At 44.2% G+C, this 24,098-nt stretch overlaps 1 protein-coding gene across 2 annotated transcripts in view; it reads left to right on the forward strand.

Moving 5' to 3' along the window:
• Positions 1–23,869, forward strand: part of mvk (mevalonate kinase) — a 29,166-nt gene extending 5,297 nt beyond the window's left edge. For both annotated transcript variants that reach the window (XM_085961317.1, XM_085961318.1), the window contains exons 4-11: positions 3,997–4,144; positions 5,532–5,687; positions 8,388–8,491; positions 12,777–12,822; positions 15,647–15,737; positions 17,782–17,901; positions 19,760–19,913; positions 23,162–23,869. In XM_085961317.1, the coding sequence (XP_085817443.1) occupies positions 3,997–4,144; positions 5,532–5,687; positions 8,388–8,491; positions 12,777–12,822; positions 15,647–15,737; positions 17,782–17,901; positions 19,760–19,913; positions 23,162–23,325 (983 nt within the window). In that variant the 3' untranslated portion in view covers positions 23,326–23,869. The remainder of the gene's footprint in view (positions 1–3,996; positions 4,145–5,531; positions 5,688–8,387; positions 8,492–12,776; positions 12,823–15,646; positions 15,738–17,781; positions 17,902–19,759; positions 19,914–23,161) is intronic.
• The last annotated feature ends 229 nt before the right edge of the window (positions 23,870–24,098 follow it).

The following is a 24,098-nucleotide window of genomic DNA, read 5'->3' on the forward strand; positions in this document are numbered from 1 at the left end:
CTCCAACAACCACAGCCAACTTCCTTTGTGCTAGGTATGATTCCAACCAATGGAGAGTTTTCCCCTTGATTCCCATTGACTTCAGTTTTGCTAGGGCTCCTTGATGCCACACTCGATCAAATGCTGCCTTGATGTCAAGGGCAGTCACTCTCACCTCACCTCTTGAGTTCAGCTCTTTTGTCCATGTTTTGGACCAAGGCTGTAATGAGGTCAGGAGCTTAGTGGCCCTGGCGGAACCCAAATTGGGCGTCAGTTAGCAGGTTATTGCTGAGTAAGTGCTGCTTGATAGCACTGTCGACGACACCTTCCATCACTTTGCTGATGATTGAGAGTAGACTGATGGGACGGTAATTGGCCGGGTCGGATTTGTCCTGCTTTTTGTAGATAGGACATACTTGGGCAATTTTCCACATTGCCGGGTAGATGCCAGTGTTGTAGCTGTACTGGAACAGCTTGGCTAGGGGCGCAGCTAGTTCTGGAGCACAAGTCTTCAGTACTATTGCCGGAATGTTGTCAGGGCCCATAGCCTTTGCAGTATCCAGTGTCTTCAGCCATTTCTTGACATCACGTGGAGTGAATTGAATGGGCTGAAGACTGGCATCTGTGATGCTGGGGACCTCAGGAGGAGGCCAAGATGGATCATTACTCGGCACTTCTGGCTGAAGATAGTTGCAAATGCTTCAGCCTTGTCTTTTGCACAACTACAATATTTTTGGCAGTAAAAATGTCAGTCATTGATCTATCAGCCTGTAATCCTACAGTGTGACTGTCATCACATCCAAATGCGCTTGTGGCTTCTATCCTCAAGAAGAGGAATCCTAGTCCAAAAACTAGCAAGGAATCTCACTGATACCAGTGGCTTTTAAGGTGGTTCCTTAATTGTTGTTTGTAAATAAGATGCTCTGGAGACACATAGAGTATTCAGAGAAAAGAAACCGTAATAGAGAAAAGAGCTGGGTGGATTTCACTCATGAAGAATATGAACAACAGATGGTGGCTTTATATAAGATCAGAGTGTTATAAGATTCAAGGCAACATCCCTTTTTATCAATTTTTTTTTGGAAAGACTTTCCACTTGGTACTTCATTCAGACATCATGAAGAAGCTAGAAACCATGGGAGTACCTGGGTAAATCGTGGATTTTATCACGCTTTTGTATTTTTGCACCAAGATCCATGTACGGGTAGATTTGTTGAAAGAGGATGAAAGTACAATTGTCCGCGGTCGCTTAGTCTATTCAATGTCTCCTTCAGTGATCTGTTGAAGGGTTTGGTGAAGGATAGAGTAGGAGTGTCTATTTCAGGCATTTTTGAAAGTATGTTGATGCTACTTTTCACCAAATTGTTGGCTAACTCACCGAGCGATCCAGTACATTCCACGCACCAACCTGAACAACGGGCTAACCAGTGGGATATGGTGGTGTGTGCTCCCAAATGTGGTATTGTTCTTTTGCATGGCTCAAGAAGGGATCTCAAAGGTACTTATTGGAGCATACATGGGGCAATTGTTGATTCATATCAATACCTGGAGGATGCCGACTTCAGCCTGGACATACAGGAAACTCTCTTTTAACCGGCATCTCAATATCCGGAGATCTCTCTTAACCGGCAACATTCAGGAGTAGGTTCAGGTAAGTTTTACTATATATTAGTGGCCGCGCAACGGGGGCTCCCGCCCCTGTGGCCGCGCAACGGGGGCTCCCGCCCCTGTGGCCGCGCAACGGGGGCTCCCGCCCCTGTGGCCGCGCAACGGGGGCTCCCGCCCCTGTGGCCGCGCAACGGGGGCTCCCGCCCCTGTGGCCGCGCAACGGGGGCTCCCGCCCCTGTGGCCGCGCAACGGGGGCTCCCGCCCCTGTGGCCGCGCAACGGGGGCTCCCGCCCCTGTGGCAAGTATACCTCTCTGTAATCCGGACTTTTTGATCAACCGGCACCACGCTGGTCTCGTCGGTGCCGGATTAAAAAAGAGTTTCCTGTAATTCACCAGGGCAAAGGGCATTTTGATCTGTCTTATTTTTCTTCAATGATAGCTAAGTCCCAATGCAGTTTAGGCTTGTAGCATATAGGACATATATCCATATAGTTCTCCTTTTGTGGCTCAGAGCTCGTAGGCATGCAACAGAAAGGCTTTCTCTGGCCTATTTGTGTGATCCAGGACCAAGCTGTGTGGTGGATCAATGACTAAAAGAGGCAGCAGCTGCAGGAAAAAGGGCTCCAGCCTATGCGAGCCTGTCCGTTATTGATCAGAGTACCCTGGAGGAGGAGTTCGCTGTACAGTGGGTGTGCCTTTTTCCTGATGACTTAGATTAAGCACTGATGATGCATTAGCCTGGACTAGAACAGATGCCTGGTTAATTGAAGCTACCCTGCGCAAGTCCTTCCATAATGCTGAAGGCAGATGTCCGTATTCTCGCTGATGAGGAAACTGTGATTTGGAACAACTGTTATTCAAAGGCAGTAATTGGAGGCCAGATGTGAGATCATGCTTTCATATGCTGACAGTGATCAGGTTGCAGGAACCATTATTCAGTGGTTCAATGCTGTGGTTAGGCGGATGATGGCAACATACTCTCTCTTTTTAAGGTGATTGTGCTATTCTTCCTACTCTGCTTCAGATAACCTTGCAACCAATGCCCTGATGGTAGGCTTGTCCTATTTGAATATTCAGTGGGAAGCTTAGCAGTACCCTGTGCTCTTTAGCTAGTTAAGCTCCAACAGTATCCATGCACACCCTTGGGGCTCCTGCGTCCTGGGTCTGCCAACCTATGCGCAAGTTCTTTGGACTTATGTAGGTAGGTTTATGTCCCTAGTGGGAGAGAATGGGCACACAGAAATTTTACAGATGTAGATCTGTTCGCAGTTAGGTTTGGAGACTCTTAAGCTTGGTGATGTTTCTGCATGTGTTAGACATCCAGCTGTCTTTTTTTAAATCTCTTCCAAGAGCTACTAATAGCTGAAAAAGGACTTGTGGGATATTTCCCTCTGGTTACCAATCCAAGGGATAATGTTGCTGCAAGTGTATTTTTTATAAAATATAACATACACTGACTTTTTCACTCACATTCGCAACCAGAGAAAAGTATACCTGCTGGAACTGGTTTAGACAACAGTCACCAACCAGTGAGAACTTCCCTGTCCTATGAACTGTTTGATCAGATTGCTGTCTTGATTATTAAGTGCTGTGGGACATTTTTCTACATTTTAAAGGTGCTACAGAAATGAAAGTTGTTGTATTTTCCCACATTTTGTCAATTTATTCCATTATATTTGTTAATGTAGATCTTGTACCTGAGCATATATGCAGTTAGTTGCCAATGTAAGAGAAGTCAGTTGTGGAAAACATGGTTATTTGGGTCACTGGAGCCCATACCTCTGGTATTCTAACTCTTCTAAATGTTAGCATACAACTATACATTTTGTCTCTACTACCCTGCTTGGCACAGTATTTCAAATACCTTTAAGTAAAGAATACATAATGACCCCAACGGTGCCGTTTCCTGTTCTCGCCCTGAACTAGACAATTTCATTCACTTTGCTTCCAATTTCCACCCTTCCCTCACCTTCACATGGTCCATCTCCGACTCTTCCCTTCCTCAACTTCTCCGTCTCCATCTCTGGGGATAGGTTATTGACAAACATTCACTACAAGCCCGCTGACTCCCACAGCTACCTGGACTACACTTCCTCCCACCCCGCCTCCTGTAAGGACTCTATTCCATTCTCCCAGTTTCTCCGTCTCCGCCGCATCTAGATCCTAGATCCGTCCAGCAACACCACCAGGACGGCGTTGCATGGCAGGTGAGCGCTGCGTCACCTAACTCCATGCCCCCAGACCAATTTCACTCGGTTAGCGTTGCGGCCATTTCCAGCAGCCGTTAACTGCATTTGCCGGTGACATCGGCAACTTTGTTGGCGAACACAAATTTTTCCCCCTTAGTGTTAACAGAATGACTTCTTCCCAGTGGCCCCATTAACGATGCTGATGGTTTTCTTTTTGTAGCTGATGTCCGGAATCCAAAGGCTGCGAGTCAGGAACAGGTGGAGCAACTGAAACGGTTTGCAGGAATTCCAGAAGGCTGTATGGACACAATGAGCCTCGGTGTCCTCTGCTTCCTTTATCTATACGGCGCTATCTCCACCAGCTCTAGGTATTGAGTCCATTCTCTCCCATTAACTCACTGCAGTACGAAAGATACAATTCAACTTGGCACCAATTTTGATGGTTGCGTCAGGACAGGCAGCAGATTTGTGTCAATATTGCAGCTGCTAAGGGTGCTTTAAGGTTGCAGAAGCACAGCACCCAGTAAACATAGAAACATAGAAGATAGGAGTAGGCTATTCGGCCCCTCGAGCCTGCTCCGCCATTCAATGAGATCATGGCTGATCATCCAAACTCAGTACCCTGTCCCTGCCTTCTCCCCATAGCCCTTGATCCCTTTAGCCTTAAGAAATATATCTAACTCCTTCTTGAATATATTTAATGAATTGGCCTCAACTGCCTTCTGTGGTAGAGAATTCCACAGGTTCACCACTCTCTGGGTGAAGAAATTCCTCCTCATCTCTGTCCTAAATGGCTTACCCCTTATCCTTAGACTGTGACCCCTGGTTCTGGACTCCCCGCCATCGGGAACATCCTGCATCTAGTCTGTCTAGTCCTGTTAGAATTTTATAAGTTTCAATGAGATCCCCTCTCATCCTTCTAAACTCCAACGAGTATAAGCCCAATCGACCCAATCTCTCCTCATACGTCATTCCTGCCAGTATATTATACAGTAGAGCTGTATAATAAATACACTTGTACTGGGAGGGAGTTCGGGTGGACATAATCATAACCTAAAGATAAGAACAAGGGATGAGAATAAAGGTCAACGTCATAGAGATAAAAATAATATAAATACTCTGGAGACAGAAAAGATTATAGGAAGTAATAATAAAATAACTGACAAAAATAAGCAGGAGTAATGAATAATAGGGATAATTGAAACATGGCTTCAGACGTTACAAGACTGGCAGTTAAATATTGCAGACTGAAATAAGAACATAAGAAGTAGGAGCAGGAGTAGGCCATGTGGCCCCTCGGGCCTGCTCCGCTATTCAATAGGATCATGGCTGATCCGAACCTAGACTCACGTCCACTTCCCTGCCCGCTCCCCGTAACCCCTAATTCCCTTATCAGCTAGGAAACTGTCTATCTCTGTTTTAATTTTATTTAATGTCGCAAATGTAGTTAGAAATGTTAGGGAGGGAAGTATGGGTGGTGGGGTAGCTGTGTTAATCAGAAACAACATGAAGGCAGTAGCAAGAAAGAACATAACCAAGAACGGGATAGAAACATAATTTTGTATACTTTTTACTTCTGGAGTATGGTGCAAGGAGGCATGAGAGCCATTTACAGTGGTTGTGTGGAAAGAAGTGAGGGCCAGTCGAAATCTGATGTTGAGAAAATATGCATGTTTCTAAGACTCCAACCCACTGTAGTGCAGCAAGCAAAACTCCTGCAATAATATTGTGCTGATTTTGGATTGTTGTTGGCAGGCAGTTGCCAAGTGTGGACATTCTGGTTTGGTCTGAACTTCCAACAGGAGCTGGGCTGGGATCCAGTGCTGCATATTGTGTGTGCCTGGCAGCAGCCCTTTTAACAGCCAGTGGGGCCATTACCTGCCCGGCTCTGCAGGAGAAAGGCACCACCAGGTAAGCAAAGAAACCTCTGAGGTTTTATACCCTGTCTTAGGAAAATATTATTCTAATGATTAGACTTACAAATTTATTCAGTCAAAGGGAAAAGCATTAGGCCAGTGTGGATATTTTGATTCTAAACAGGAAGTCTCTGTTGCTGGTTAAGTTGTCACAGGGTATAGAGTTAGATTATTAAACCATTTGATATGGTAGCGATATCCACATTCTCACTACTACAAGTGAATAAGATTCTCCTGAATTCCCTATTGGATTTATTAGTAACTCTTCTCTTAGGCAGTCCCTCAGAACCGAGGATGACTTGCTTCCACATTAAAAATGAGTTCTCAGGTGACTGATGAGTCCAATGCGGGACCTACAGTCTCTGTCACAGGTGGGGGGCAGACGGTGGTTGAAGGGGCGGGTGGGTGGGGTGCTTGGGTTGACATGCGCTCCTTGCGCTGCCTGTGCCTGGCTTCTGCTTTCTCCCGGCGAAGAGACTCGAGGTGTTCGGCGCCTTCCCGGAGCCTTCTCCTCCACTTTGTGCAGTCTTGGGCCAGGGAGCCCCAGGTGTCAGTGGGGATGTTGCACTTTTTCAAGGAGGCTTTGAGGGTGTCCTTGAAGCATTTCCTCTGCCCACCTGGGGTTCTTTTGCCATGCCGGAGCTTCGAGTAGAGCGCTTGTTTTGGGAGTCTCGTATCGGGCATGTGGACGATGTGACCCGTCCATCGGAGCTGATTGAGCGTGGTCAAAGCTTCGATGCTGGGGATGTTGGCCTGAGCAAGAACACTGACGTTGGTGCGCCTATCCTGCCAATGGATTTGCAGGATCCTGCGGAGGTAGCATTGGTGGTACCTCTCCAGTGCTTTGAGGTGCCTGCTGTACATGGTCCATGTACATTAGTAACTATCTTATATTTATGGCCCCTAGTTTAGGACTCCCCTTCAAATAGAAACATCTTCTCTACGTCTACCCTATTAAACTCATTCATAATCTTAAAGAGCTCTATTAATTCAATTCAACTTTATTGTCATTGCACAAGTACATGAACAACGAACACGAACAACGAAAAGGTCACCTTCAATCTTTTCTTTTCTAGAGCCCCAACCTGTTCAGCCTTTCCTGATGGTTATTACCTCAGTTCTGGTGCCATTCTTGTTATGGCTATGCTTTCTACTCGATTAGCAGGAGTGGGTCATGAGTACAGTACAGAGTACATAGGATCAGGAGTAGGCCATTCAACCCTTGAGCCTGTTCTGCCATTCAGTTAGGTCATGGCTGATTTGTATCTCAACTTCATTTACCCAACTTTACTCCATGTCCCTTGATACCTTCACCCAACAAAAATCTATTGCTCTCAGTCTGAGGGAGAAAGGAATAGAAGGTTACGCTGATGGGATTGGATGAAGAAGGGTGGGAGGAGGCTCGCGTGGAGGATAAACACTGCACAGACCTTTTGGGCTGACTGGCCTATTTCTGTGCTGTAAATTCTATGTAACTCTGTAATTCTATTATTGGGTATATTTACCTGGAATCCTCTAAGGTGTGTATTTAGTAAAATATTTGTAATCATATAATCTGTAACATGTTCACCTGATAATGGATATTTGAAACCGCTAATGAAATAACTAGACTTTTGGTTCTGACTGTTTTCATTGGATATTTGAGGTCAGATTATCCAGCCAAATGACTGAATTTCACATGCTCAGTGCCAGATAAGAGTGTGGCTATCCAGATAATGCATTTTTACACTGGCTGATCTGCAATGGGCCTATAAGCAGCTGCAGGGAGACCTATCTTATTTTGACATCACTGTCTTTTAGCCACTAAGCATCTAGCCCTGCCACTTGGCAAGTACAAGTTCATTTTTTTTTTTAACTTGCCTATGTTAATTTTTCACTCGTCAAAAGCCGCAACTTTAATCCGAGGAAATGAATCTCTTTGTGGGGGGGGTGGGGGAATGCACCTTTTGATACTGATGAGGAGGTAGTTAATGGAATGGATAGAAACTGCAACATGGTGACGAAAGATGAGATTTCGGTAGGAATGGCAATAAAAACTTGGAATCTGATTAATTGTTTTGCAATTGCTGAACACAAAATGCAATTGCAACATGTAGATTCAATATGAAAATACATGCGATGGGGCAGGGAGAAGAAATAAAGCAAAATTGCCATTAAACACAGTCTAATAAAGCCATGTCCTGGCAGTGTTTTGTTAGATAGAAATGTTGTTAGAATCACAGAATGATACAGCACAGAAGGAGGCCATTCGGCCCATCGTGCCTGTGCCAGCTCTTTGAAAGAGCTATCCATTAGTCCCACTCCTCCACTCTTTCCCAATAGCTCTGCAAATGTTTCCTTTTCAAGCATATAGCCAATTCCCTTCTAAAAGTTCCTATTGAATCTGCTTCCAGCACCCTTTCAGGCAGCGCATTCCAGATCTCCCTTCATCCAGATGAAGGGAGCCAAGTGGTCTCACCCTTTCTTTGATTATCCTTTTTACTTAAGTGCTCCTTACTTGATAAGATTCTAACTATATCACAATGTTCCAAATATTAAACAATGCAACCAGTACTTGCAAAACATAGCAATTGAAGATAAGATGATTGCCTCTACACAAGGGCAAATGACATTTAAGCAAAAACGAATCAATTATCCCTACTCACAATGACCAAAGGTTTAATGCTTTTTTTTCTCTATTTTTACCCATAATCAGATGGAATGAGGATGAGCTGGAACTGATTAACAAATGGGCCTTTCAGGGAGAGAAGCTGATCCATGGAAACCCGTCCGGTGTGGATAATGCTGTGGGAACATGGGGTACTGTTTAGTATATATTGAAGTCAGAACATTTTACCAGTGCTTAACAGTTATAGCAGTTCTTTCACAAATGTTGTGGCAATTTGCCTTGATGACTTGCCATCAACAGCACCCAACAATATGTAGGATGTGAATTCTGCCATTTTAAATTTGAATGGGTCCTGACTCCTGAAAGATGTAGTCAGACGCAGTGCAAAACCAGTGTTTGTATCTCTATTGGGCGAGACAACGGACAGCACACTAAGAAAAGTACATGGAGAGCAGCAATACACCTATGCTTATTGTAGCAAGAAAGTGTGCCTCCTGGCTTTTTTTAGGATTGAGAAACCAAGGTAAAGGATGATGGTGAAAGCTGAAAAGAGGCAGGGAGCTAAATCTGGAAATAATGATTCAATGATACCAAACAGCCTGAACATTGGAGGGGGAAGGAAACACAGTTTTGAGGCCCTAGTAAAGACTGAGTTCTAGTAGGAGACCGTGCGCACGCTGTTGATTTAAACATGGTGAGGAGGGCAGCAAGGAAATAGAACATGCAGAATAATGTATTTGTTGTTTAGGAAGAAAAAGAAAGGAACGGTTTGAGGATTACTGTCTAGATTAGTATTGGTAAAATGGAGACGAGATGGGTTGCGACCAATGTTCCCTTTAATTTTTTTTGAGTGCGCGGCCCAATCAAAATACCGCGTGTGCGGTTTTTCCTATTTAAAAGCCAGTGAGCCGGCTACGTGGGAGCTGCTGAGCGCTGCGCGGCCATGCAGCTTAAAGGGAACATTGGTTGCACAGGACAGTTTAATTAAATCCATTTAACAGTCGGTACTTTGATATGGGTTAAAGAACTGATCTGCAGTCTTTCTCAAACAGTTGATGTATTTATTTCAGCTGGTAAAGAGCACAAGTGAATCAGAGTTAATACGGACTGACTGCTTGAAATCACCGAACATCTGAAAATAGTCACTGATGCATTTCAATTTAAATTGCATACTGTCTTCTCGCTTGATAAAGTGCTTGCTTAGAAAACACATTTTATTATTCATTGGTACAATGTGTGGTGCACTCCTGCCACATTCAGACAGTACATCAGCTAGTTCATGCATGTATTGATCTGCTACATTTGAGCTGAGTAATCTACTTAATTATCTAACGGAGCTGCTGCGATCGATGACCCCCCCCCCCCTCCCCTGGGACCAAGCTCCGATTTCAAGCCTCCTGCTGCGCGTGACTCGCCCCCACCCACCGCGAAGCTCCAATCCCAAGCTTCTTGCTGCTAGTTTCCCGCCGACCCGCCTGTCAATCTGGCCAGCTGCCGGGCAGGAAACGAAAGAAGAAAATGTTAATGAGGTTCTGCCGTTAACATCAGCAGGACTTCCGCTTCCCCAGTCTTTCCGGGTTTTAGCCGCGCTACACCTCGTCCTCCCCAATCTTCCTGTTGCAGAAGCATTTGTCCATGACAGTATTGGTAGCAGTGACCACCACACAGTCCTTGTGGAGACAAAGTCCAGTCTTCTCGCTGAGGACACCCTCCATCCTATTGTGTGGCACTACCACCGTGCTAAATGGCATAGATTCAGAACAGATCTAGCAGCTCAAAACTGGGCATCCATGAGGTGCTGTGGGCCATCAGCAACAGCAGAATTGTATTCCATCACAATCTGTAACCTCATGGCCCGGCATATCCCTCACTCTACCATTACCATCAAGACAGGGGACCAACTCTGGTTCAATGCGGAGTGTAGAAAAGCATGCCAGGAGCAGCATCAGGTGTACCTAAAAATGAGGTGCCAACCTGGGGAAGCTGCAACACAGGGCTACATGCATGCAAAACAGTGGAAGCAACATGCTATAGACAGAGCTGAGCGATCCCACAACCAACGGATCAGATCAAAGCTCTGCAGTCCTGCCACATCCAGTCGTGAATGGTGGTGGACCGTTAAACAACTGACGGGAGGAGGAGGCTCCATGAACATCCTCATCCTCAATGATGGCGGAGCCCAGCACGAGAGTGCAAAAGACAAGGCTGAAGTGTTTCCAACCATCTTCAGCCAGAAGTGCCGAGTGGATGATCCATCTCTGCCTCCTCCTGAGGTCCCCACCATCACAGAAGCCAGTCTTCAGCCTGTTCGATTCACTCCACGTGATATCAAGAAACGGCTGAGTGCACTGGATACAGCAAAGGCTCTGGGCCCTGACAACATCCCGGCTATCGTGCTGAAGACTTGTGCTCCGGAACTAGCAGCGCCTCTAGCCAAGTTGTTCCAGTACAGTTACAACACTGGCATCTACCCGGCAATATGGAAAACTGCCCAGATATGTCCTGTCCACAAAAAGCAGGACAAATCCAATCCGGCCAATTACTGCCCCATCAGTCGACTCACAATCATCAGCAAAGTGATGGAAGGTGTCATCAACAGTGCTATCAAGCGGCACTTACTCACCAATACCCTGCTCACGGTGCTCGGTTTGGGTTCCACCAGGACCATTCAGCTTCAGACCTCATTACAGCCTTGGCCCAAACATGGACAAAAGAGCTGAATTCCAGAGGTGAGGCGAGAGTGACTACCCTTGACATCAAGGCAGTATTTGATCAAGATTGGCATCAAGGAGCCCTAGTAAAATTGAAGTCGATGGGGAATCGGGGGACAAACTCTCCACTGGCTCATACCGAGCACAAAGGCAGATGGTTGTTGGAGGCCAATCATCACAGCCCCAGGACATCGCTGCAGGAGTGCTTCAGGGCAGTGTCCTAGGCCCAACCATCTTCAGCTGCTTCATCAATGACCTTCCCTCCATCATAAGGTCAGAAGTGGGGATGTTTGCTGATGATTGCACAGTGTTCAGTTCCATTCGCAGCTCCTCAGATAATGAAGCAGTCCGTGCCCGCATGCAGAAAGACCTGGATGACATTCAGGCTTGGGCAAGTAACATTCGTGCCAGGCAATGACTATCTCCAACAAGAGAGCATCTAACCACTGCCCCTTGACATTCAACAGGATTACCATTGCCGAATCCCCCAACATTAACATCCTGGGGGGTCACCATTGACCAGAAATTTAACTCGACCAGCCACATAAATACTGTGGCTACAAGAGCAGGTCAGAGGCTGGGTATTCTGTGGCGAGTGTCTCGCCTCCTGATTCCCCAAAGCCTTTCCACCATCTACAAGGCACAAGTCAGGAGTGTGATGGAATTCTCTCCACTTGCCTGGATGAGTGCAGCTCCAACAACACTCGAGAAGCTCGACAACATCCAGGACAAAGCAGCCCGCTTGATTGGCACCCCATCCACCACCTTAAACATTCACTCCCTCTACTACCGGCGTACCGTGGCTGCAGTGTGTACCATCTACGAGATGCACTGCAGCAACTCGCCAAGGCTTCTTCGGCAGCACCTCCCAAACCCACTACCTCTACCACCTAGAAGGACAAGGGCAGCAGGCGCATGGGAACACCACCACCTCCAAGTTACACACCATCCTGACTTGGAAATATATCGCCGTTGCTTCATAGTCACTGGGTCAAAGTCCTGGAACTCCCTCCCTGACAGCACTATGGGAGTACCTTCACCACACAGACTGCAGCGGTTCAAGAAGGCGGCTCACCACCACCTTCTCGAGGGCAATTAGGGATGGGCAATAAATGCTGGCCTTGCCAGCGACGCCCACATCCCAGGAATGAATTTTTTTTAAAGTGACAACATTTCACAAATATCACCAGTTGCATTTAATTTTTTTTCAATTCAGCGTTTCTGTTTAAATTGAATTGAGAATAAATGGATAATTTAAATGGGATTTTTTTGACTCCCTTTCCAGTTGGTCATTATTCATGCATCAGCCTTGATGGTGAATGTTGGCAGGTGATTCGACCACAGTGGGAGGCGTCACAGCAGCACCCAAATCTGTCCTTGCTGATACCACAAAGGCACACTTCCAGTAGGGGTTACTAGGTAGTGATCAAGCAAAAGACCCCCAGCCAAGTTTCCCTTTTGTAACCCATGGTCACTAAGTAGTGGCACGTCCCTACTGCCAACACTGGCGGGATTGGTTACTGAGCGCAAACTGGGGATCAAACCAGGGACTTCCCAAGTCTGCATGGCTCAGCCGCTTGCTGGATGGACTTGCTAATCAATCGGGATTATCCGCGGTTTAATGAAATCCCGGTGCAAGTAGATATATTTATCCCGGAGGTGAGACGCTCAGCGACGAGCCCAGGATCTAGCTTGTAAAATATGGCTTTTATGTCAGTCTACTGTTTGCAATCTTTAATGATGTGTTTTCCTTTTTCTGCTTTAGGCGGAGTGTTGAGATACCACGCAGGTAAAATTGTCCCTTTGTCCAGGTACCTATTTTTACTCATTCTGACTGACTTTAGAAAATAACTCTAATGTTACTAGAATGTGGTACTTTTAATAACCCTGTAGTGCTTTCCAGTGTACTCCAATCCTTTGCATGAAAAATTAAGGATTCAATAATTTGATATTGACAAGCTATTAAATATTTTGATGTGATGGAGAAGGGTGTTTATTTGTTAATTTATCAAAATTTCCAATCCAATAGATAAATGTTTTCTTTTGTTTACATATTTAAAATGGGGGACATTGATGCTGGAGACTTGCCCATTTTTGGCATGAATTACTTCTGTCTGAGGCTGCAACTACATAGCTCCAATAACTTAATCCCATTTACCCCTTATTTTGTAAAAACAGTGCCTTGTGGTCATGTTCTTTTTTGTTTTGTTGAAAAAATTAAAATTTAACATTCTGATTTGTATTTTTACTAAGTTTTCATATTTATGGTCATCTTGTAAACTTCCCCATTTCCCCCCCCCGCTGCCCCCTTCTCAAATTTGGGGTCTCTGCACCACATGCAGTTTTACAGCTACGAGGGTAGGTGAGATGCTCCCAGATCTTGGTGATTTTGAGCCAACTACTGTACAAGGAAATTTGACAGGGGATGGGCCAGAGTGACTCTTTAAATTCGTCCTCGCTCCTTTGATTGTGGCCGAGGTTGCAGCTGTAAGCACACGTCCTAAAGTCAATGACAGAACACTTGTGAAATATTGTGCAGTCTATCGGAACGTAGCAAACACCACCTTGCCATTTGTTGTATGGAAATGTCTTGTCAATTTTTTTTGTCTTCTAACACTTCTGTGAAGCATCTTGGAATGTTTTACTACATTAAAGGTGCTATATAAATACAAGTTGTCATCGTCGTCGTCGTTGTTTGCATGCAAGGTTGATTGGACTTATAACAAATAGGTCCAGTCATAGTGTAAATAATCTGCTCTGGGTTAATTGCTTGTCTGTTTGTGTTCAAGTAAAAAGCAGAAGAGCAAGCCTACCCTAATTTAAAATGTGTAAGCACCAGTACTTCACGTGCAAATAAAGTTCTGTATCAAGCGTTCTGAACCGTGTTACAACAGAGGAGGATCTTTTTCTCCAATTTATGTCCATGGAATACAGGAAACACATTGGAGAGAATGAGGAACAAGAGCAGGGCGAAGAGGTGCAGGATCCAAGCTGAGCTTGGTCCTTGCTCCGGACATTTTTTTTACCTACAAATGTCATTTGATCAGTTAACGGATTAAACATAACTTTTTTTTAAATGGACCGTATAAACTTCTGGCTAACTTCAGTCAGCTTATTCATCCTCGGTGACCAATGTCTGGTCTGACAGCATGTTCCTCCTTGAGGAAGTATGTCTGTTCACTTGGGGGAAGCAGATGATAACGGTGAGAGGCAATGTTCCCTCTAAATTTTTTTTGGGCCCTCGTGGCCCCTTTAACGAGCTGCGCAGGCCATTCAAAATTCAGTACACGCGCGTTTTTTATATTTAAAAGCCGGCTCACTGGCTGTGCGGGACCTCTACGCAGCTGCGCAACCGCGCACCTTAAAGGGAACTTTGGTGACAGGCCTGCAAATGGCACTGATCGGGAAGGCGTTCATGTATGTCTCAATGACAGCAGTGTGGATGAGTTGAAAATAAGTGAATGGGCATAGTGGCATGGAGATGTTGTAGTGGTTCTTGTTATTTTATAATTGCTTCAGGATTCGAATTGCAGTTAAGGGGTAATCTGTTTGCTACGTGCTGGTGATATTGCCATAGAACAGCAGTGACATGAATCTCGTCATTCATGTGGAAATGACTAATGAAGTAATACTGGGCGGCCTGCGGGTGGCGCTGTCCAGGGAGAGTATAAATACTCGGGCATGGGCCCAGCTTGCTCAGGACATTCTTTAACAGGAACTAGTGAAGGACACAACTAGATCTCCATGTTGAAAAACAGTTGATTAAAGCCTTGTTTAATACTCAGACCAAGTGCCCAGTAGTTTTCTTACGTCAAGCAGTTTTTAACTTTCCTGTGTGGGGGACCTCTTCTAAATAGTGACAGTCCCCCGTCCCAACTCCTGAAAGCCAGTGACCCAAAGTAAATCTGTACTATCACTTCAGAAAACGTCCTCCTACGTCAACAAATACAGGAAAATAATACAATACAGAAATATTGATACAGATAATCTTTGGCTTGTCCTGCTATCCTCTTGAAGATCTCTCGGGGTCCTTGGACCCCAATTTGAAAAGCTATGCCATAGAGTTTGATTACGTTCAATTAATGACATTTTAATCTGTTTGTTATAGGTGGGGATTCACTTTTATATTAAAAAAAAAAACAGGCATAAAATAAGCAGGATAATTTTTGTATCTAACTTTAAAAAAAATTAAAATCTAGTTTCAAGTCTTTCCATTGAAAGAAACATGGCCTTTAACTATCTTCTGACAAACGACAGCATACATATCATCGTACCACACGTGTGTGATGCCATTGTGAGCTGTAGTTTTTCTCTCTAACCCAGTTAGTATCCGGCATCTTGGTAAGATTCAGCTCACTGAGTGGTACAGACACAGCTCATTCTTTGAACACTAACTGGTTTCAGAAAGGGAAGGTCTCATGTTGAACAAAGTGTTTCCTTTGTTAAGCAAACAGTGTAGAAACAATAATGAATGACTTGGGGCCTGAACAAATTTTCCCTTTTTAAATGGAGAAGTTCTTCGCACAGTGTTGAATGCATGTGGATATGATATTGCTATAAAGTGAGTACAATAAATGTAATGTATTCAAATTTTTTATTTTATTTTTAGTAACTTTTTCTCGCTCTCTATTTCAGAATCCCCACCCTCCGGATACTGCTTACTAACACAAAAGTGTCAAGGAGCACAAAAGTGCTAGTAGCGGGAGTGAAGGACAAACTCAATAAGGTTCGTCCTTTGCTTTTCTTTAAATGATCCCTGTCAGCAGAAACGAATTGTCTCTTGCTTTCAGAGACTGGAGCTTGAAGAATTTCTCCCCTAACACACAAATGTGCGAGGCAAATGGCAGGCATGATCTTCAGAGCTATCTAGCCAACCCACAGTATATCAAGACTGTGAATGCGTCCGGTATTGTTCGGTTTAAGCTTAGAAATGTCAATGCTCACCTGACCTATGCAGCTGGTTCAGGTGATTAAGGATGGAAGGAGTGGGGGATAATTTTGGAATGAGCATTAATGGAATATTTACACCACCTTTATCTGAATTCATTCGAGACTGCATTCAAAGTGAATCTAATACTACAAATAAGTAATTTCACTCTTGGAATACCTTTGTGCAGAAGCATTGCAAATACAAACATTGGCATTTTGGTGAACGGAAGGGAGGAGGTTATAGTTCATTGGATGAGGGACTAGAAGACTAGATGCAGGAAGGATGTTCGCGATGGCTGGGGAGTCCAGAACCAGGGGTCACAGTCTAAGGATAAGGGGTAAGCCATTTAGGACAGAAATGAGGAGGAATTTCTTCACCCAGAGAGTGGTGAACCTGTGGAATGCTCTACCACAGAAGGCAGTTGAGGCCAATTCATTAAATATATTTCAAGAAGGAGTTAGATATATTTCTTAAGGCTAAAGGGAGCAAGGGATATGGGGAGAAGGCAGGGACAGGGTACTGAGTTTGGATGATCCGCCATGATCTCATTGAATGGCGGAGCAGGCTCGAGGGGCCGAATGGCTACTCCTGCTCCTATCTTCTATGTTTCTATGTAACGGTCTTCCTTCCACAATTTGACTGGCTTTTCAAATCCAAGTTTGGTATCACCCAATCACTACTTTACTTATCTGGTATTGTCTGTTACTCTGTTTCAACCTTGATGGGGTCTTTGGCACTTCATCTTGATTTCTGCTAGCCTGTGTGAAAGGAGTTGAATTAAGCTCGGCAAGTTTCTGCAGTGCATCCTGCAGATAGTACAAGTACATAGTGCAGACACAGGGAATTCCAGGATCTTGATCAGCCACCATGTAGGAACAGTGATCTGTCCAAATTGGGATGGGCTGCAATTTGGAGGGGAACTTGGGAGGTGATGGTGTTCCTAGGATTTTGCTGCTCTTGTGCTTTTAGGTGGTAGAGGTCACGGGGCAGGGAGTTGCTGCTGAATTAAGCTTGGTGAGTTTCTGCAGTGCATCATGCAGATAGTACAAGTACATGTTGCAGACACAGTGTTCCGGTGGTGGAGAGGCTGGTTAGTAGTGTTTGCTGCTCACGTAGGCTGCTTTGTCCTGGATGGTGTCGAGCTTCAAGTGTTGTTGCAGTTGCACCCATCTAGTGAGTATTTAATCTGAGTTGATCCCTGTAGATGGTTGAGAGGCTCTAAGGGGTGAGGGAAGCACCTCATCGCAGAGTGCCCAGCCTCTGCTCTGCTGTGTCTGCAACATGTACTTGTACGATCTGCGTGATGCACTGCAGAAACTTACTGAGCTTAATTCAGCAGCAACTCCCTGCCCCGTGACCTCTACTACCTAAAAGGACAAGAGCAGCGAAATCCTGGGAACGCCATCACCTCCCAAATTCCCCTCCAAATCACAGCCCATCCCAATTTGGATATATCACCATTTGTTCATGGTGGCTGGATCAAGATCCTGGAATTCCCTAACGAGCACCATTGTGGAAGTACCACGAGCACAAATGCTGCAGAAGGTCAAGGAGAAGGCCCACCACCTTCTCAAGGCAACTAGATAGGGACAATGTAAATTGCTTTTCCAGCGTCGTCTACATTTCAAAAACGATTTTTAAAAACATTAACACGCCTCACCTTGATGAGCACAAAGTATTTTTTTTGAAGTAGGAAAAAATCTGATGACTGACCTGAGGAAATTTACCTCGTGTATTGAAATTTTATGGGAGATCTGTGGTTTGCTTGCCTACTGTTCCAGACCCTTGTCACGTTTGAATAAATGAGACTAAAGTGAGTTAAATTTTTTACCTCCTTTAGTTGCCGAACATAATAAAACCTGTCCTGGATTCGATAGATGCTATTTCGCGCGAGTGTGAGCGCATTCTGGCTGCAATAGCATCTGGCAACGCTATCGACGAACACTACACCATCCTGGAGGTAAACTTTACACACGGCTCCCGCATTAGTGCAGAGTCTGGTCAAATTATAACTTAAAGAATGCAGTTGATGGCTTTTTGATTTTACTGGAAGAAACACTAATGGGCCCAGAATTTGAGGTCCTGAAGACGGCGAACTGGCAGCATTCGCCGTCAATCTGCCTTTGAAACTGACCGCAACTTCGGGATTTAGCGCATGTGCAGCCTAATGTGGAAATCCTGAAGTTGCGGTCTGTCATTCACTGCTCCTCCACGAACTGCACTGTGGGGCACCCCCTCCCCGCCAGAGCCGGCAATTAGTGAAATCTCTCAAATCAGGGAAACCAACAAAAACTTTGGCTCTTCCGCAGTAAGTACGCTGTTAAATTCCCCACTAAAAGTTCGACCCAAAGGGATTAGGTGTAGCTAGGGTTTTAACAGCGTATTGACTGCTAAACAATGGTTATGACCCTGAAAAACTCATTTAAATTTTCTGCAGTGTCAAATTTATCCATTTTAATTAAAATTAAGAAACTTAAAAAAAAATGTAAAGTTTGTTCATCTTTCTTTCAGGTTTGCCTTTTCCCCATGTGAGAGCCCCAATCTTTGTTTTGCTCTCTAACATTTTAAAAAAGTTAGCATTTTAAGAGCTTACCCACTATTCACTGTCTGTGAGAATTCTGCATTTTGATTGGCTGCTTAGATAGCTTGTTAATGTCACAGCAGCTCGCACTAGGGGATCCCCACTCTACTCTGTTGATTTGAATTACACGTCGGAAAATCCAAACTTCTTGACACAGAGCTCGTAAGATCTTCGTGCGAAGCTTACTTCAGGGCCAGTGGCGAAAGCCTTTGCTTCGCCGCTGACCGCAAGTTCCAGGCCCATATGTCATGTGTTTGATAAGTTGATTCTACTTGAATCAGAAGGATTGCTAAACGGTGCTGAGGTAGCCTCAAGTTTTGACACTGTAGTTTATAAGAGCACCTGTAAACACTTGCCTCCATGCTGAGAATGATCATTTCGAAGCCAATTGCTGTACTCTGGAGGTGAAGAAAATGGATTTGTGTAATGTTTTGTCGGATGAACTCCCAGTTGTCATGTTACTGGAGTGTATTATATGAAAGGTATTAATAAAAATAGTGAATATTTTTCATTTATAGTGAAGGGTTTAGCTATCCATTAGATACAAATTGAAAATAAGAAAGTTAGGAGAAAAGTGAGGCAAAGCTGTTTAATACAATAAAGGTAACAGGGTTAAGTCATCAAGACAATTGGATGCATATCTGCAGGGAGAATGAAGTGCAATGTAAAAAGGTGTGAAATTGAGAACTGATAGAAAGGGGCATGCTTGGTAGGCCTAAAGGTCTCTTCCTCATGTGTTTTTTTTGGTGATATTTTGCTCTGTCTCTTCTGAAGGCATTGACACCCACTGACCTGTCATTCCACAGGACCCAGGGTTTTCAGTTACCTGATCCAAGTTGGCATTCTTCACGTGAACCTAGACAGTGACTGTTGGTTATTCCACCACGGCACAGCTCATCTTGTCCTCATCCAACATTCACGTATGGGTTACTGCATAGCAATTAGGAGCAAGAGTCCTGGATGATTTCCCCCCCCCGACTGACCGACCAACCAAGGAGTATTGAGGTCAATTGTGGCACCTTTGCTACTACCCACTGCTGAGACAGCTAATTCAGCACAGTTGTACTTGCACGTCTATATGGCTGAGCAGCATGTTCCCTTTACCAACTGAGCCATTGGCGGAGCTCAGTCTTGTACAATTTAGGATTACGTAACAGGTCAACAGAACAAACATTATCATACCTATTCGGTGGTGATTTTCTTGTCTTAACGATCTTGTTTCCCTTGCTGATTTCAGGAACTTATTGACATTAACCAGCATCACCTGAATGTCATTGGAGTGGGCCATTCCTCATTGGACAAGTTGTGTCAGGTAACTGCAGCCTATGGTCTGCACAGCAAACTGACAGGCGCAGGAGGTGGTGGATGTGGCCTAACGCTACTTAGACCAGGTACAAATGAGTGTTTGTTTGTTTGTTTTGTTGGGTAATCTTCAATGATTTTACATTTTTCATTCCCAGCAGACAGAACCAATTGTTTATTCAAGTAAATTAATTAGAAGTTGTTATAAAATAAGTGGAAGAGCTTCATCACAAAAATCTACCGAAGGGACAAAAATACACAAACTGAGAGTGAATAGGATCTCTTCTTTTCACCTTCAGGATCTACTTGATATATCTCCTCTTTTGAACCCTGGTGATGTCCTGCACTGTGGATCCTTGGCCAATCACCTAGGTTTCTCAATAAAAGCGTTGGGTCCTTGGACGCTTTCATATTCTGTAGAGTTGGTTTCGTTAAAAAGTATAGAAATTCTAAAAATAAACATTTATATAGCGCCTTTCACCACTTCAGGACATCCCAAAGCACTTTACAGCCTGAAGTACATTTGAAGTGTAGTCACTGTTGTAATATGGCAGCCAATTTACACACAGCAAGCTCCCCCAAACAGCAACGTGATAATGACCAGATAATCTGTTTGAGGGATAAATATTGGCCAGGACACTGGGGAGAACTCCCCTGATCTTCTTTGAAATACCGCCATGCAATGTTCCCCCTAATTTTTTTTCCCTGCACAGGCTGTGTGGCCGCTGAATCTCTTCCAGCGGTTACAGCTGATGAGCGGCCTGCTCGGGACCTCGCGATCAGTACGCGGCCGTGCACCTTAGGGGGAACATTGGTGCCAATGGTACCTTTTGCGTCTACCTGAGATGGTAGACAGGGCCTCGGTTTAACATATCCAAAAGCGGGCACCTCCAGCGGTACAGCACTCCTCAGTACTGCACTGGAGTGTCGGCCTAGGTTTCGTGCTCAAGTCTCTAGAGGTGGGTCTTGAACCGTCTGACTCGGAGGCGAGAGTGCTACCACTGAGCCATGGCTGACACTACGTTCTGAGGTCTTGCTCCAGAAAGGTCTTGATATTGCAGTCGATACTTGGCATTTCACAAAACACTAACATGTCTGTCTTCTCACTGATGTATCCTGCTTCGGTATGTATCCTTATACAGCTATGTACAGTCCAGTGTTAAAATGTTGGCTGGCAGCCCCAATCACTGGGAGGTTCTTCTTAATTACAAATATTTAAATACTTTAGGTATGGATTGTCTAATTAAACATTCATTGTTTTCTCTTTAATAACGTTTATAAGTGATAAATATGAGAGAAAAGTGGAGTGTAACCCATTTCACAATCAATAATTTGTATAGCACATTGAAATGTCGCCAGTGAATTATTTTTGGGATGCTGTGACCTGCTTATTTGGCCAGGAGATTACTCTGATGATCAGGAATCGAGAAATTTTGGAGACAGAGAGGGTGAAGCACCTTAAGTTTATTTCTGTGCTAGGAATTGATTGCCCTGAAACATGTTTTCCACCAAAAAGGAAATGTATCTGCAGTGTTGGAGTTTGGCCACCAGATGTCAGTGTAATGCATCTAATTGCTAGACTGGCCTGAGCGATTCCTCAGGCTGCTTGGCACAGGTGGAACTGCTGCATGGTAAGCTGGCTTCATTTTGTTATGGAGCAGACTGCACCAGTCCCAGTGTTGGTCATTCTTACCCATGTTCTTTAGCATAAGTGAAAGACCCATAAAAATGGAGCAGTTTCCACAGGAAAGAGAAAAGCTTAATTACCATCAATTGAGATATCGACATAGACCCAAGAAGCTTCAGCTATCTTAAGTTCTCATACTTTCAGGCTTAGTTACTTCTCTCCAGGATATTCTCCTGACATTAAATCAGCATTTATTGTGTTTTAAGTACCTTTTAGCTGTAGCTATTTGAGAAACCTACACCGTTAACTAAACACAACTGAAATCACACAAATACAGCAAAAATTCTCGAGTATTTTTTTTTTTAAAGTGAGGACCAGATGATTTTTTTTGGGTTCAGTCAATGTCTATGACCTGATGTCCTCTCAACCTCGGGATTAAATTTATACCTGCCTTCTTCACTCCTTAGCCATTCAGTTATGTAACAATACTGGCACTTGTACTGGAGAATGTTGATTCACTATCCTTGGCTGTCACAATTTCTGCTACTGTTTGAGCCCCTTACCTTGGTTTTTTTGTGCTTCTACATAATCCCTGTCTCTGCAGTCACAATATCCAAGAATTCTCCATTGCTACTGACACAGTAAGGGGATGGTTAACGGAACCCTCGCCCCAGTGTACGAGAGCATCTTGTTAAACCTCAGTCAGGTTTAGATGTATAGTGTTCTTGTCAGTCAAAATTCTGTAATTTCATAGACTGCTGTCTCTCTATGTTTCTGCTTTGGCCGAAATCGGCAATCCAGGTGCAAATTGCGCTAATTTTCCAAAGTGAAGTTATGGTTCAGGTTTCCGCTCAAACTCATTTGCATATCACCTAACGTGAAACCTTCCATGAACCAGCGCAATCGGGCAGTGTTTTAGAACGTAATTGTGGTTTTCTTCTGTATAAAAAATATTCCTCGATCTATTTAAGAGTGGTAACTTGGTGCAGTTTTATTAATGCAGCTGAAAATGGGTTTATCACAAAATAAGCGTTTTTAATAAGTGTCACCCCACTTATGAGTAATCCGATTTGAAATAACTGAAAACATTTTTAATAAACTATACAGAACCATTTACTGAACCATTTACTAGTTTCATTGGTGTGCAGTAGTCAGTTTCTTAGTAAATTAAATATCTTTAAAAGGTGCCTATTTGTGCCCTTGCGCCTTTACAAAAAAGGCTAAATTTTAAGAGCCTACTCGAAGGCCCGTAAATGGACGTAATTAGCGGAAACCTGGCACGGTGATTAATTCAATCTGCAGGCGTGGCCAGTTTTGTGGACGGGGCCGGCTTCCGGTGCAATGTTTTTTTAAACCAGCGCAAAGATCGCGGAAACTCGAATTTGCGCTGAATGTAACTTGCGCTTGAAATTCCTCTCGAGCTGGTTTGGCCGATTTTGGGTGAATTGTGTTTGGGGAAAAAAACAGTGCAACCGAGCGGAAACTCTACCTCAGTGTGTTTAGTTTACATGGGTACTTGTACCTTTCCCCCTTTCTCCACCCCCCCCCCCCCCCACTACTTCTACATTTGCTTGGCATGTTCTGTAGCTATTTGTGTTATCGTTAATGTAGCTGAAAACTTCATGCATGAATTACATTATAAAATGGACTCTGTTCTATTGCAGTACTACTCCAGTTACTTTGGTATCTTCTGTTAATTTTGTGTTTCAGATACAAGTTCTTCCGTGGTTGAGGCATCTAAACGGGCTTTAAAAGACTTTGGGTACGACTGCTGGGAAACAAACATTGGTGGATCCGGTGTCTCCCTGCATTCACCATCCTCCTTGCAGAAAGACATATTTCAGCTTTTATGTGATGTAAGGAATTGCCAGTGAAGAACTTTGGAAACTTATTGCTGTTATGCTAATCATTTGTTCATACTCTTGTGCACTCGACAGATTCTGCCAGTGTCCTTGGGATTTGATAACTCATTCTACACCTCGTCACCTCCCCATTTCCCCCCCCCCCCCCCCCCAGCCAAGGAGCAATCAGCCCAGTAGAAACTTTTCTCTGGCCACTTCCCTCTGTACATGTAACATTTGTGGATCTTTTTCATTGCCAAGGACTGCTTCTTTCCAGTATAGTGAGTGCCTGGTTGAAGCATGGTGCTGATAAATAAATGCCTCAGAGAAAGCATTCATCAATCCAGATGGAGGAGATTATTCAAAGTGCTGTACTTGGCTGGGAAATGCTGCAGTGGAAGGGGATGGCACACCAGATGCGCTCTGTAATGGCTGCTTTTTTAATTCAAACAAAAACTGGTTATTAAAGTATTTTTTTGTGTTCTAAACAATGCACGTTGTGTTGAAGATGGTCGTATTCTGGAGCATTATAGTGAGAGTTTACTGGAAAAAGGTGATTAAATGTACCTGGGTCCGATGTGGTGTTTCACTGTTTGATGCATTGTTTACTCATTTTATCGATCCCTTTTTTTGTCCCAAGAAGGACAGTCTAACTGCTTTATTGTAACCCATTCCTCCCCCACCACACCCCGCACACTGCTGGAGTGAAAGGTTCAGGGTACCTTTCATACATGCTTTCATTGGCTTTGGGAGAAGGGTATTGGTGAGAATCTTGGAGTAGGTGACTGTCTGTCTGTAAAATGCAG

Source organism: Somniosus microcephalus, chromosome 19 (assembly GCF_052327205.1).
Source record: "Somniosus microcephalus isolate GS21.2 chromosome 19, FLI_Smic_1.0, whole genome shotgun sequence".
NCBI classification, from domain to species: Eukaryota; Metazoa; Chordata; class Chondrichthyes; order Squaliformes; family Somniosidae; genus Somniosus; species Somniosus microcephalus.